Source organism: Eleutherodactylus coqui, chromosome 1, assembly GCF_035609145.1.
Source record: "Eleutherodactylus coqui strain aEleCoq1 chromosome 1, aEleCoq1.hap1, whole genome shotgun sequence".
Classification (NCBI taxonomy): Eukaryota; Metazoa; Chordata; class Amphibia; order Anura; family Eleutherodactylidae; genus Eleutherodactylus; species Eleutherodactylus coqui.
In genome coordinates this window covers 19,320,953-19,336,800 of record NC_089837.1, presented here as the reverse complement: position 1 = coordinate 19,336,800, position 15,848 = coordinate 19,320,953, and the positions used below count along the sequence as shown (strand labels likewise).

Below are 15,848 nucleotides of genomic sequence, written 5' to 3'. Positions count from 1 at the left end.
CCCCCTGATGGCTGTGTGAATACCTCCTGAAGCCCGTGTGAATACCCCCTGAATACCCCCTGAGGGCCATGTGAATACCCCCTGAGGGTCGTGTGGATAGCCCCTGAAGCCCGTGTGAATACCCCCTAAATACCCCCTGAGGGCCGTGTGAATACCCCCTGAATACCCCCTGAGGGCCGTGTGAATACCCCTTGAGGGTCGTGTGGATACCCCTTGAGGGTCGTGTGAATACCCCCTGAGGGCCGTGTGGATACCCCCTGAGGGCCGTGTGGATACCCCCTGAGGGCCGTGTGGATACCCCCTGAGGGCCGTGTGAATACCCCCTGAGGGCCGTGTGGATACCCCCAGAGGGCCGTGTGGATACCCCCAGAGGGCCGTGTGGATACCCCCAGAGGGCCGTGTGGATACCCCCTGAGGGCCGTGTGAATATCCTCTGAGGGCCCTGTGAATACCCCCTGAAGTCGGTGTAAATACCCCCTGAATACCCCCTGAGGGCCGTGTGAATACCCCCTGAGGGCCGTCTTACATGGGCCGATAAGTCCTTCAGATTTCTGTATCCAGCAGGAGGCCGAACAATCATCGCTCATAGTAATTGCCCCGACTGAACGACGAATGAGAATTTGTTTGTTTCTCATTCGTTATTCAGTTTCTGCATATATAAGCAGACAGATAAAAGGACCCTATGACAGAGACATGACAGCTCTGACGGGTGCAGCAGATGCCCCCCGGGTACAGTGCTTATATGCTTCCATATCCCCCTACAGCAGAGCAGAGGACCCCTGTACTGCACATGGCATCAGGTCTATACGGACCGGTCTATAAATGAGAGCACCGCAGTATAATACAGTATCCCACGCTGGAGATCTATCGCTCGATCTTTATCTGTGGAGCAATGCATCATTAATGTAAAGGGAAGACTCAAAGTTTGTGTTCAGTAGACAGTCTGCAGCTAATGGGTACCGGAGGTCCCTGCCGGCCGGAGATTATAGGGCGAGGATCAGAGCGCTCTGTATAATTACTGATAGGAATGTAGAAATCTATCTCATATCTATCTATATATCTCATATCTCTCTATCTATCTATCTATCTATCTATCTATCTATCTATCTATCTATCTATCTCCTATCTATCTATCTATATATCCCATATCTATCATCTATCTATCTATCTATCTGTCTCCTATCTCTATCTATCTATCTCATATCTATCTATATATCCCATATCTATCCTATCTATCTCATATCTATCTATCTATCTATCTATCTATCTATCTATCTATCTATCTATCTATCTATCTATCTATCTCATATCTATCCATCTATCTCATATCTATCCATCTATCCCATATCTATCTATCTATCTGATATCTATCTATCTATCTATCTATCTATCTATCTATCAATCTATCTATCTATCTCATATCTATCTATCTCACATCTATCATTCATCTCTATCTCATATCTATCTATATCATATCTATCTCATATCTATCTATCTATCTCATATCTATCTATCTATCTATCTCATATCTATCTCATATCTATCTATCTATCTATCTATCTATCTATCTATCTATCTATCTATCTCATATCTATCTCATATCTATCTATCTCATATCTATCTATCTATTTATCTCATATCTATCTATCTCATATCTATCATTCATCTCTATCTCATATCTATCTATATCATATCTATCTCATATCTATCTATCTATCTATCCATCTATCTCATATCTATCTATCTATCTATCTCATATCCATCTATCTATCTCATATCTATCTCATATCTATCTATCTCATATCTATTTATCTATCTCATAACTATCTATCTATCTCATATCTATCTATCTATCTCATATTTATCTATCTATATATATATCTATCTATCTCATATCTATCTATGTGATATCTATCTATCTATCTATCTATCTATCTCATATCTCTCTCTCTCATATCCATCTATCTATCTCATATCTATCTATCTATCTATCTATCTATCTCATATCTATCTATCTATCTCATATCTATCTATCTATCTATCTATCTCATATCTATCTATCTATCTATCTATCTATCTCATATCTATCTATCTATCTATCTCATATCTATCTATCTATCTATCTATCTCATATCTATCTATCTAACTATCTATCTCATATCCATCTATCTATCTCATATCTATCTATCTCATATCTATCTATCTCATATCTATCTATCTCATATCTATTTATCTATCTCATATCCATCTATCTATCTCATATCTATCTATCTACCTATCTCATATCTATCTATCTCATAACTATCTATCTATTTCATATCTATCTATCTCATATCTATCTATCTATTTCATATCTATCTATCTATCTATCTATCTATCTCCTATCTATCTATCTCCTATCTATCTATCTATCTATCTATCTATCTATCTATCTATCTATCTCATATCTATCTATCTATCTATCTATCTATCTCATATCTATCTCATATCTATCTATCTATCTATCTCATATCTATCTCATATCTATCTATCTATCTATCTCATATCTATCTATCTATCTATCTCATATCTATCTATCTATCTATCTATCTCCTATCTATCTATCTATCTATCTATCAATCTCATATCTATCTATCTATCTATCTCATTTCTATCTATCTATCTATCTCATATCTATCTATCTATCTCATTTCTATCTATCTATCTCCTATCTATCTATCTCCTATCTATCTATCTCAGATAGATAGATAGATAGATAGATAGATAGATAGATAGATAGATAGATAGAAATGAGATAGATAGATAGAAATGAGATAGATAGATAGAAATGAGATAGATAGATAGATAGATAGAAATGAGATAGATAGATAGAAATGAGATAGATAGATAGAAATGAGATAGATAGATAGATATGAGATAGATAGATAGATAGATAGATAGATAGATAGATAGATAGATATGAGATAGATAGATAGATTGATATGAGATAGATAGATAGATAGATAGATAGATAGATAGATAGATAGATATGAGATAGATAGATTGATATGAGATAGATAGATAGATAGATATGAGATATATAGATATGAGATAGATAAATAGATAGATATGAGAGAGATAGATATGAGAGAGAGAGATAGATATGAGAGAGATAGATAGATAGATAGATAGATAGATAGATAGATAGATAGATAGATAGATAGATATGAGATAGATAGATAGATAGATATGAGATAGATAGATATGAGATAGATAGATAGATATGAGAGAGATAGATGGATATGAGAGAGATAGATATGAGAGAGATAGATAGATATCACATAGATAGATATGAGATAGATAGATATATAGATAGATATGAGATAGATAGATATGAGATAGATAGATAGATAGATATGAGATAGATAGATATGATATGAGATAGATAGATATGGGATAGATAGATATGGGATAGATAGATAGATAGATAGATAGATAGATAGATATGGGATAGATAGATAGATAGATAGATAGATAGATATGAGATAGATAGATAGATATGAGATAGATAGATATGAGATAGATAGATATGAGATAGATAGATATGAGATAGATAGGAGATATGAGATAGATAGATATGAGATATGAGATAGATAGATACATAAGAGATAGATAGATATGAGATAGATGGATAGATAGATAGATAGATAGATAGATTGATATTTTGAGGGGGGGCGGGATGAGGCTCCCATCACCTAGCTGTCTGACAGGACGAGAGAAAACAAATGCGGAACCCTCTTGTCTCCGGCTGTGGAGGGGTCCTCTCCTCTGTGCCCACCCCTGCATCTGATGAGTATGGGGGTCTGGATGTGGCATCTCCCTTAGTACAGATCCGGCTTATTGTGATGCACAGTGGGTAAAACATTTGACCATATTTTACAACCAAGGCTAGACACATACTGCGAGTAACAATATGCTTCGAGGTAAACTAGAGAATCCCCTAACTCTCTCATGGATTGTCTCCTGGCAGGGGAGTACGTGGAGGGGGTCAGTGACCAAGACGCCATCCTCATTCATTCCTGTCGACAATGGACGACGGTGACGGCCCACAGCCTGGAGGAGGGACACTACGTCATCGGGCCCAAGATAGATATTCCGCTGCAGTATCCAGGTAACCGGACCATTTGGGGTTGTCTTGGCACTTTGGTTATTATTGGCTGTTCCTGGGAATTGCGGGGTGATGGGTGGCACGAGTAGTCACCCTAATGTTACAGTTACCTATTTACCGAGCCGGGGCTACAAGTGAGTTAAATGCTTGTTGGGTGTCTGTAAATCTTTTATGAGGTCACTATTTCTACTAAGGCTAATATATGGGTCACTATTACTACTGGGACCACTGTGTAAGTCACCATTACTACTGGGGCCTCTATAGGGTTGATATTACTACTGGTGCTACTTATAGGGGTCACTATTACTGCTGGAAACACTAATGGGAGGCACTATTATGACTGAGAACACTTTAAAAAACATTGTTACTACTGGGACCACTATGGGGGTCATTATTACTTTTGGGGCAACTATGGGAGTCATTATTACCATTGGGGTGACTATGGAGGTAACTATTACTACTGAAGAAACTGAGGGTCACTCTTACTACTGGTGCCACTAACGGGGGTCACTATTATTACTGGGTCCACTGTGGGGAGCAATATTAATTCTGGGGTCACTATAACTACTGGGGCCTCTTGGGGGGTTGCTATTACTACTGGCACCATTATTAATACTGAGGCTACTAATGAGAGTCACTATTACTATTGAGACCACTATTGGGGTCACTGTTATTGCTGGAGTGACTAATGCGAGTCACTCTGACTACTGGTAGCAAAGAAAGAATAGGTTGACATATAATAGGGCCCTTATAGTATTTATCAAGGTAATAGAGTGAATTCCACTCCTTTGGTACATGGTGGGACTTCTGGATGGAGATCCCACCAGTACCTAGTGCCCAGGTCTGTGTATTGAAGTGTCTCGTCCTTTGATCAAGGTGTTCTGGAGAGGCGTCTCGGAGGGTGAAAGCCCTCTGGGTGATCAGGGGCTTGACTCTTACTACTGGGGTCTCTATGGAAGTCATTAATACTACTGAAGCGACTGTGAGGGTCACCGTTACTACTGGAGACACTATGAGGGTTCTTGTTACTACTGGGACCACTAACAGGGTCACTGTTAATTCTAGGACCACTATGGAGGTCACTATTACTACTGGGATCACTATGTTGGTCATTATTACTATTGGGGCAACTGTGAGAGTCACAATTACTATTGGGGCAATTTTGGGGATTACTATTTTGACTAGCGCCACTATGAGGGTCAGTGTTACTACTGGTTTCACTAACGGGGTCACTGTTATTACTGAAGTCACTTTGGGGGTCACTACTACTACTTGAGCCACTAACGGGGTCATTGTTACTACTATGACCACTATAGGGGTCACTATTACTACTGCTACCACAATGGGCGGGGGCACTATTATTACTGGAGCCACTATGGGGGACACTCTTACTACTGGGGGCACTAAGGAGTCTCTATTACTACTGGCGCCACTAACAGGGTCACTACTACAACTGAGGCCATTAATAGGAGTCACTATTATTACTGGGGATACTATGGTGTTTCTATTATTACTAAAACCACTAAAGGTGTCACTATTACTGCTTGGACCACTATAGGGGACAATATTATTACTGCAGCCACTAAGGGGGTCCCTATTACTATTATGACCACTATGAGGGTCATTATTACTACTGGGGACACCATAGGATCTCTATTGCTACTGGAGGCAATAACAAGGTCACTATTACTACTAGGGCCACTACAGGGGTTATTATGATTACTAGGGTAACTATGGATGATATTCTTTCTACTGAGGGTACTATGGGGTCTCAATTACTACTGGAGCCACTAACAGGGTCACTGTTACAAATAGGACTACTATTACTACTGGGGCCACTATAGGGAATATTAATATTACTGGGGCCACCATGGGGAACACTATTACTACTGGGAGCACTATAAGGAATATTAATATTACTGGGGCCACCATGGGGAACACTATTACTACTGGGACCACTATGGGTTTCACTATTACAACTGGGGCCAATAATGGGGTCACTATTACTACTAGAGCCATTAAAGGGGTCACTGTTAGTGTCAGAGGGTCATTGAGGGATACTTACTTTGAGAGGGTCACTGAAGGGTATTATTATGGGACATAGAGGGTGTGTCCATGTGTAAAAGGGGTGTGGCCTGTCATAACAATTTCCTGTGGCGCAATATGTGCGCTGTTATGGTTGTCCATCTTTTCATTCTTCAAAAGATGGTAGATATACATGTGGATTACTGATATTGCTGGGCTGCACCTGGATGTGGCATTGTTTCCAGTGGCAAGTCTAGGTGTAGCCAGGCATGGTAATCCACATACAGGTGATGCGGTCCATAATGTCCATCACTATAATTGTCCCTCTCCTATCTGCTGGCCCCTTGTGTGGCGGAGGGACACTTACATCATTGCCTTGGTGTGACTGCAGCCTTTGCACCCCATATAGCAACTCCACATTAGCGCAGATAACTTCCTTTCCCCTGCATAGTTTTCCTCCAGTTTCCATTCTCCTTCATACTGGGCTTCCTATACGTGACTTTCATTTGACCTTATCCTCCAGACATTAAGGATCCGCAGACCCCGATCCCTGCAGTTGTGGGCTTTATGCTCTGATTCATGGGATGGGAAGCACCGCAGTGACAGCAGCTCTTGCTCCGGTGACAGTAATTACAGGCTTTGCGAGACACTCTGCTCGGACGCCCCCAATAATAACACCTTCCAGCTGGGACATAATAAAAGTCATATTATCGTCCTTAATCTTCTACCCAGGAGACAATTTTATGTTGGAGAAACAGAACAGGAACAATTGTTGAGATGGCGGCTATAAATGTAACATTCATTATTATTCTCATTTGCTGAGCAGAAGTCCTGACCCCACGACTGCTCTGAATCCTACATCACTGGCGCTACATCCATGTAAGGTCCACATAGTGGTATCTCATAGAGTAAATATCAGACCACAACTAATTCCAGGGCCTGGGGAATGTCCTGAAAGTGGAATATCCTATATGTAAGAGCAGGAAATAGAGAATAAGCAGGGGTGGGGTCTAGAGGGCCAATGCCCCTCCCCTGCTCAGAGAGCAAACATACAGGATGCCTGTTTTTAGTTTTCTCTGCTACTGTGATGGATCCTTATATCCGTCAGTTGTATTACTTATACTCTTCCTTTGTCAGCTGCAAGGGTGTCCGTGCCATATGGGCAGACCATGGAGTTGCTATAGGGCCGCTAGAGCTAGGTGGTCCTGGCCTCTTTGTTATTGGAGGACGTGATTGTTGGCCCATCAATCATAAAAAGGGTGGGGAAGGGAGATAAAGTATCAGGACCTTTTATCCTGTGTGGATAAACCCAGCAGAATTACGGAGCTGCCGGGTTGATCTTTGCTGTGGGCTCCTCCGTGTACACCTCTGGTCAGCTTGTTGTACTCCTGACATCTTCTGCATGTAAATGTTCAGTTACAGCAGCCATTTTTAGAGCTATGGATTTGCAATATGGATACGAAGATGCTCCCAGCTCCATTTAAAATCACTGTACCCTTCATCCATTCCATATACTGTGCACCCCGTCCCCAGCCCTGCAGGACAGGAGACATCAGGATGGGGGCAGAAATCTGGCGGGAGACAGAGGAGATCTGGAAGGAGACTGGAGAAACAAGGGAGGAGGCTGGAGAAACTAAGGTGGGGACAGAGATCCAGGTGGAAACTTGGGAAATCTGGGAGGAGACTTGGGAAATCTGGGAGGAGACTTGGGAAATCTGAGTGAAGACAGAGAAGATGTGAGTGGAAACTAGAGAAATCTGAGATGAGACTGAAAAAATCATGGTGGGGAAGGAGATCTGGGTGGACACAGAGGTGATATGAAAGGAGACTGGAGAAACCAAGATGGGGGTAGGGATCTGGGTGGAGACTTGGGAAATCTGTGTGAAGACAGGAGATGTGGGTGTAAACTACAGAAATCTGAGATGAGACTGGAGTAATCGGGGTGGGGACAGAGATCTGGGTGGGGACAGAGATCTGGGTGGAGACTGGAAAGATCAGGGGAGGACAGAGATCTGGGTGGGGACAGAGATCTGGGTGGAGACTGGAAAGATCAGGGTGAGGACAGAGATCTGAGTTGAGACTCAAGAAATCTGCTTGAGTCTGAGGAAATCTGGAAGAAGACCGAGAAGATCTCAGTGAAGACTGGAGAACCCAGGGTGAGGACAGTAGAAACCAGAGTAGGGACATTGATCTCAAGGGAGACTGGTGAAAACAGGGTGGGAGACAGAGATTTGATTTGGGGGATACAGGAGACATGTAGGTGGAGACAGAGGAGAACATTGAGGACACTGGAGAGATCAGGAGTTAACGGTATTGGAGAAAGAAAGGGAATGACAACAGTTTGAGTAATACATGATTAGCGATGTAATAAATTAGGGTTTTCAAGAGCGTGTTCATGAGGAGTAATAAGACTTTCAGCTCGCAGGTCCCTATAACATTCAGGCTCCTCCTATAGCCTCAGATTAGTCACCTTGAGCCTCCGCATCGCCACAGGAGGAGGTAATGCGAGGCCACAACCATCCATTCTGTGGACTCATCGTTTTCGGAGGATTAGGGTTACATCGCTGTCTTCGCGGTCGTCGCTGGTATTTTAAGGGCTGTGAGCTCATCGCCATTGAGCAGAGACTTAATGAGGGGTTTTAGAGTATTTCATTCTGTCATTGATTCACCCTCATGAATTAATAATGTGAAATAGATCGTAGAAGGGATGTACCGCCGCTCTGTGAGGCTACAACAGGGAGGATGTGTTAACCTCACCTCCATCTTCATTCATAATGCTCCAACCTCAGATACGTGGCTCCAGGGTTCAGACCTCCCGTACCCCAATAGTACATACCATATAAGCAGGACCACTACTGATAGGGGGGTTCCTGCATGCCACAGGACAACTGAAGATTCCCAAATCTGTGACTGGTAACATTAACCTCCACTCACACCCAGAGCTACATTTTGAGCACAATGTAGTGCATTGTGGTGTGGTGGCCCAAAGTTGGGGTGTCTTTAGGGTAGGTGTATGTCTACCTTGTGTAAACTGTTTAATGTATATATGTTCTATTTGAGTACTAACAAAGTGTGTTGTGTCAAGTCGGCCCCACCTAACTTGTCAGTTGTGTTCTCAGGAAGTTAGGAGTAGTTGGGAGGAGAAGTCTAAGGTGGAGAAGAAAGTAAAGAAGGTGCCGAAATGTAGTCGAGGGAGGAGGACATTCCAGGGGGAGGCTGAAGCTCACTTCTGCTAGAGCTGTGGGCCTGTCTCACTCTCGGTGAGATATCTCCTCTTTAGATGGACTGAAGCTCCGAGTAACAGCTACTAGCAGGACCAGCTAATGAGCAAGTGAAGGCAGCAATTGTGCGGAAACCACCGGGTCAGGAGTGTACCCCCGGGTTTCGTCTTATCAGTTAACTTGGACCGAGGACACTTAAAATCAGGAAGGAAAGTCCCTCCTAGAAGAACACGTGACAGTGTGTATGTAACAGAGATAAATCAGAGGTAAGCAGTCCAGAAGTGTGGTGTCTGAACTGTCAACTTGTGTTCTTGGAAAATCAAAGCTGGATTCAGTGAGTAAAGAAAACCATGTACCTCCGGTTTTGAAAACTATTTTTATTGGTGGACTCCTTTATTTAACGACAAGCATCCATCTACTGGAAAAGAGGTACTGGCGTCACGTGACAACACCCTTGGGAATAATTACCATCACTTACATCTGCCTATTCTATTTGGACTGTATGCAACCGAGCAGGGCCTTTTGCAGCCATTGTCCGGAGAAATCGCAGTGCCACCTATGACAACCATCTTGGGAACCCCCTGTGGTCACCTCCGCAACAGCTTCCCTCCGTTGGGCTGCCGCAGTGGGAGCTCAGATAGCACTTACACATTTAAAATTGGTGTTCAAAGGGTCTCTTTTAATAACGCTGTTTATAAATAGTTTATCTTGGCACTCACATTGACCACCACTAAGATCATAGAATGGTAGAGTTGGAAGGGACCTCGGGGGTTATCTGGCCCAACCCCCTGCTCAGTGCAGGATTCACTAAATCATCCCGGACAGATATTTGTCCAGCCTCTGAAGACTTCCATTGAAGCAGAACTCCCCACCTCCCGTGGTAACCTGTTCCACTCATTGATCCCCCTCACTGGCTAATATCTAATCTGTGTCTCCTCCCTTTGAGTTTCATCCCATTGCTTCAAGTCTTTCCTTCTGCAAATAAGAATCCCCAGCACTCACATAGATCACCACTGAGATCCCCAGCACTGACATAGAGCACCACTGAGATCCCCAGCACTGACATAGAGCACCACTGAGATCCCCAGCACTGACATAGAGCACCACTGAGATCCCCAGCACTGACATAGAGCACCACTGAGATCCCCAGCACTCACATAGAGCACCACTGAGATCCCCAGCACTCACATAGAGCACCACTGAGATCCCCAGCAGTCAGATAGAGCACCACTGAGATCCCCAGCACTCACATAGAGCACCACTGAGATCCCCAGCAGTCAGATAGAGCACCACTGAGATCCCCAGCAGCCAGATAGAGCACCACTGAGATCCCCAGCACTCACAAAGAGCACTACTGAGATCCCCAGCACTCACATAGAGCACCACTGAGATCCCCAGCAGTCACTATAAAGCACCACTGAGATCCCCAGCACTCACATAGAGCCCTGCTGAGATCACCACTACCAACTAGAGAGTCCCGCTGAGATCACCAGCACCAACTAGAGAGCCTCACTGAGATCACCAGCACCAATTAGAGAGCTCAGCTGGGATCACCAGCACCAACTAGAGAGCTCCACTGAGATCACCAGCACCAACTAGAGAGCCCCGCTGAGATCACCAGCACCAACTAGAGAGCCCCTCTGAGATCACCAGCACCAACTAGAGAGCCCCTCTGAGATCACCAGCACCAACTAGAGAGCCCCGCTGAGATCACCAGGACCAACTAGAAAGCCCCGCTGAGATCACCAGCACCAACTAGAGAGCCTCACGGAGCTCACCAGCACCAACTAGAGAGCCCCGCTGAGATCACCAGCACCAACTAGAGAGCCCCGCTGAGATCACCAGCACCAACTAGAGAGCCCCGTTGAGATCACCAGCACCAACTAGAGAGCCTCACTGAGATCACCAGCACCAACTAGAGAGCCCCGTTGAGATCACCAGCACCAACTAGAGAGCCCCACTGAGATCACCAGCATCAACTAGAGAGCCTCACTGAGATCACCAGCACCAACTAGAGAGCTCCGCTGGGATCCCCAGCACCAACTAGAGAGCCCCTCTGAGATCACCAGCACCAACTAGAGAGCCCCGCTGAGATCACCACCACCAGCTAGAGAGCCTCTCTGAGATCACCATTACCAACTAGAGTTACTCTCAGATCACAAGCACTAACTATAAAGCCTCACTGAGATCACGAGCACCAACTAGAGAGCCCCGCTGAGATCACCAGCATCAACTAGAGAGCCGCACTGAGATCACCAGCATCAACTAGAGAGCCTCACTGAGATCACCAGCACCAACTAGAGAGCCTCACTGAGATCCCCAGCACCAACTAGAGAGCCCCTCTGAGATCACCAGCACCAACTAGAGAGCCCCGCTGAGATCACCACCACCAGCTAGAGAGCCTCTCTGAGATCACCATTACCAACTAGAGTTACTCTCAGATCACAAGCACTAACTATAAAGCCTCACTGAGATCACCAGCACCAACTAGAGAGCCTCACTGAGATCATCAGCATCAACTGGAGGCCTCACTGAGATCACCAGCACCAACTAGAGAGCCTCACTGAGATCACCAGCATCAACTAGAGGCCTCACTGAGATCACCAGCACCAACTAGAGAGCCTCACTGAGATCACCACCACCAACTAGAGAGCCGCACTGAGATCACCAGCACCAACTAGAGAGCCTCACTGAGATCACCAGCATCAACTAGAGAGCCTCACTGAGATCACCAGCATCAACTAGAGGCCTCACGGAGATCACCAGCACCAACTAGAGAGCCTCACTGAGATCACCAGCATCAACTAGAGGCCTCACTGAGTTTACCACCACCAACTAGAGAGCTCCGCTGGGATCACCAGCACCAACTAGAGAGCCTCACTGAGATCACCAGCATCAACTAGAGGCCTCACTGGGATCACCAGCACCAACTAGAGAGCCTCACTGAGATCACCAGCATCAACTAGAGGCCTCACTGGGATCACCAGCACCAACTAGAGAGCCCCGCTGAGATCACCAGCACCAACTAGAGAGCCCCTCTGAGATCACCAGCACTGTGTTAGAGAAACTAATGGTACTCTGGTGCTGAAATTCCCCGGAGGCCTGTGGCAGTAAAGGGGTCTGGGGTAAATGGTGGTTACTGCTGGGGATGTCCTTGTGGGGGCTGCTAGGAGAGGGCTTCTGGGGGTACCTCCTTAGTTTACAAGCAGGGGTCCCCCTGTCTCAATTAAGTCAATCAATGTATGAAAGGTTTTGCAGCTTTCCTTTAAACATTAATGAGAGCATTCTTCTTCATATCCAGAGGCTGCACCCCCTCCTGGAGCAATACTTGTCACAGCTGAGGGCTTGTTACACTTGTATGAAGACTAAACTGTTCTCTGGGAAATAAACCCAATGAGCAGCACTAATCTTTTTCAGCTTGTTACAATGTATCAGTGCAGGTAACGTGTCAGTCTGTTGTCTGCAGGGCTGTATAATAGGCTGGATGCCTTGAAACAAATCTTTCATCCTCAGGATTTAAAAAAAAAAAAATGTGTTCCTGTTCACTGACAGCAAGCAAGAGATCTCGAAAATGATGAGGAATTGAACCACAAAGTCTATTAGATAGTTGCAGAAGTTCCCATTATACAGTGATGGCACGTTATATCATCCTGTGTGTGGATGCATCATTGCTTCCTCTGGACTGGCGCCCACTGGGATCCGATGTCCCCGAGCTGGCGGAGCTGCCTCTGTGCGTCGCTGACACTGGCGGATCCCTCGCTTTCCGGGAAGGCAGAGTGCTGCTGATCAGAGGATGTGAGCTCAGGAAAATTCAATATTTACTCCGGAAGGAAGACAAATGATAGCCGGGATTATTACAGGCTGATTCCCTGGGGGGCAGGATAATTGCTGGAGCAGGTAAAACCAAGGAGGCGGGGGAGGGGAACAAGCTGGGGTCACAGGAACAAACAAGGAGGAGATACATTGTATCACCATGTTCTGGTCATACTTATAGGAGCGGGCGACTGATGCAGAAAATATAGTAGTCTGACTCACTACTGCCACCTGACTAGTGATGGAGCCAGGCGCTGGTGGGATGTAGCATCTTTTATCAAGGGCACAGCTGCTAATTTAGGGTATAATTAAGGCTATTAGTTCCATTAAATGGGTGTTCCCATCATATAAAGTAATAGTGTACCTCTAGGCTATGCCATCACTTTATAATCAGTGCGGACCCCCACTGATCCCCTAGAATGAAGGGGCTGCAGAGCTGGTGTCAAGTAAATACTGTCGGCTGCTGTTTTCTGTAAGGGAGTTACTGGGGGCACTATTATTGTGAGGGGGTCACTGAGCGGCACTATTATTGTGAGGGGGTCACTGAGGGGCACTATTACTGTGAGGGGTCACTGAGGGGCACTATTACTGTGTGGAGGTCACTGAGGGACACTATTAATGTCGGGGTCACTGAGGGGCACTATTACTGTGAGGAGGTCACTGAGGGGCACTATTACTGTGAGGGGGTCACTGAGGGGCACTATAACTGTGAGGGGTCACTGAGGAGCACTATTACTGTGAGGGGGTCACTGAGGGGCACTATAACTGAGAGGGGTCACTGAGGAGCACTATTATTGTGAGGGGGTCACTGAGGGACACTATTACTGTGTGGAGGTCACTGAGGGACACTATTACTGTGAGGGGGTCACTGAGGGACACTATTACTGTGTGGAGGTCACTGAGGGACACTATTACTGTGTGGAGGTCACTGAGGGACACTATTACTGTGAGGAGGTCACTGAGGGGCACTATTACTGTGAGGGGGTCACTGAGGGGCACTATAACTGTGAGGGGTCACTGAGGAGCACTATTACTGTGAGGGGGTCACTGAGGGGCACTATTACTGTGAGGGGGTCACTGAGGGGCACTATTACTGTGAGGAGGTCACTTAGGGACACTATTACTGTGAGGGGGTCACTGAGGGGCACTATTACTGTGAGGAGGTCACTTAGGGACACTTACTGTGAGGGGGTCACTAAGGGGCACTATAACTGTGAGGGGTCACTGAGGAGCACTATTACTGTGAGGAGGTCACTGAGGGGCACTATTACTGTGAGGGGGTCACTGGATAGCACTATTACTGTGAGCGGTCACTGAGGGGCACTATTACTGTGAGAAGGTCACTGAGGGGTGCTATTACCGCAAGGGGGTCACTATTACTGTGTGGGGGTCACTGAGAGGCACTATTACTGTGTGGAGGTCAATGAGGGACACTATTATTGTGAGGGGTCACTGAGGGGGACTATTACTGTAAAGAGGTCACTGAGGGACACTTACTGTGAGGAGGCCACTGAGGGGTGCTATTACTGCAAGGGGGTCACTGAGGGACACTATTACTGTGAGGGGTCACTGGGGAGCACTATTATTGTGAGGGGTCACTGAGGGGCACTATTACTGTGAGGGGGTCACTGAGGGGCACTATTACTGTGAGGGGGTCACTGGGGAGCACTATTATTGTGAGGGGTCACTGAGGGGCACTATTACTGTAAGGAGGTCACTGAGGGACACTATTACTGTGAGGGGGTCACTGAGCGGCATTATTACTGCGATGGGGGTCACTGAGGACACTATTACTGTAAGGGGGTCACTGAGGAGCACTATTACTGTGAGGAGGTCACTGAAGGGCACTATTACTGTGAGGAGGTCACTGAGGGGCACTATTACTGTGAGGGGGTCACTGAGGACACTATTACTGTGAGGAGGTCACTGAGGGACACTATTACTGTGAGGGGGTCACTGAGGACACTATTACTGTGTGGAGGTCACTGAGGGGCGCTATTACTGTGAGGGGGTCACTGAGGAGCACTATTACTGTGAGGAGGTCACTGAAGGGCACTATTACTGTGAGGAGGTCACTGAGGGTCACTATTACTGTGAGGAGGTCACTGAGGGTCACTATTACTGTGAGAGGGTCACTGGGGGGCACTATTACTGTGAGAGGGTCACTGGGGGGCACTATTACTGTTAGAGGGTCACTGGGGGGCACTATTACTGTGAGAGGGTCACTGGGGGGCACTATTACTGTGAGGAGGTCACTCGGTGCAATTATTACTGTGAGGCGGTTACTTAAAGGCACTACTACTGTGAAGGGGTCACTGAGGGTCATGATTACTGTGAGGAGGTCACTCAGGGGCACTATTACTGTGACGGGGTCACTGAGGGGTACTATTACTGTGAGGGGTCACTGAGGGGCACTATTACTGTGAGGAGGTCACTGAAGGGCACTATTACTGTGAGGGGGTCACTAAGGGGCGCTATTACTTTGAGAAGGGTCACTAAGGGTCACTATTACTGTGAGTAGGTCACTGAGGGGCACTATTACTGTGAGGGGGTCACTGAGGGGCACTATTACTGTGAGGGGGTCACTGAGGGGCACTATTACTGTGAGAAGGTCACTTAGGGACACTATTACTGTGAGGGGG

The 15,848-nt window shown here is 45.7% G+C and overlaps 1 protein-coding gene across 1 annotated transcript in view; it reads left to right on the top strand.

Annotated features, from left to right (window-relative positions):
• GAREM2 (GRB2 associated regulator of MAPK1 subtype 2) overlaps nucleotides 1–15,848 on the top strand; it is a 127,659-nt gene that overhangs the window by 74,881 nt on the left and 36,930 nt on the right. The window contains exon 2 of the mRNA XM_066594415.1: nucleotides 4,010–4,150. Coding sequence (XP_066450512.1) covers nucleotides 4,010–4,150 — 141 coding nt within the window. The remainder of the gene's footprint in view (nucleotides 1–4,009; nucleotides 4,151–15,848) is intronic.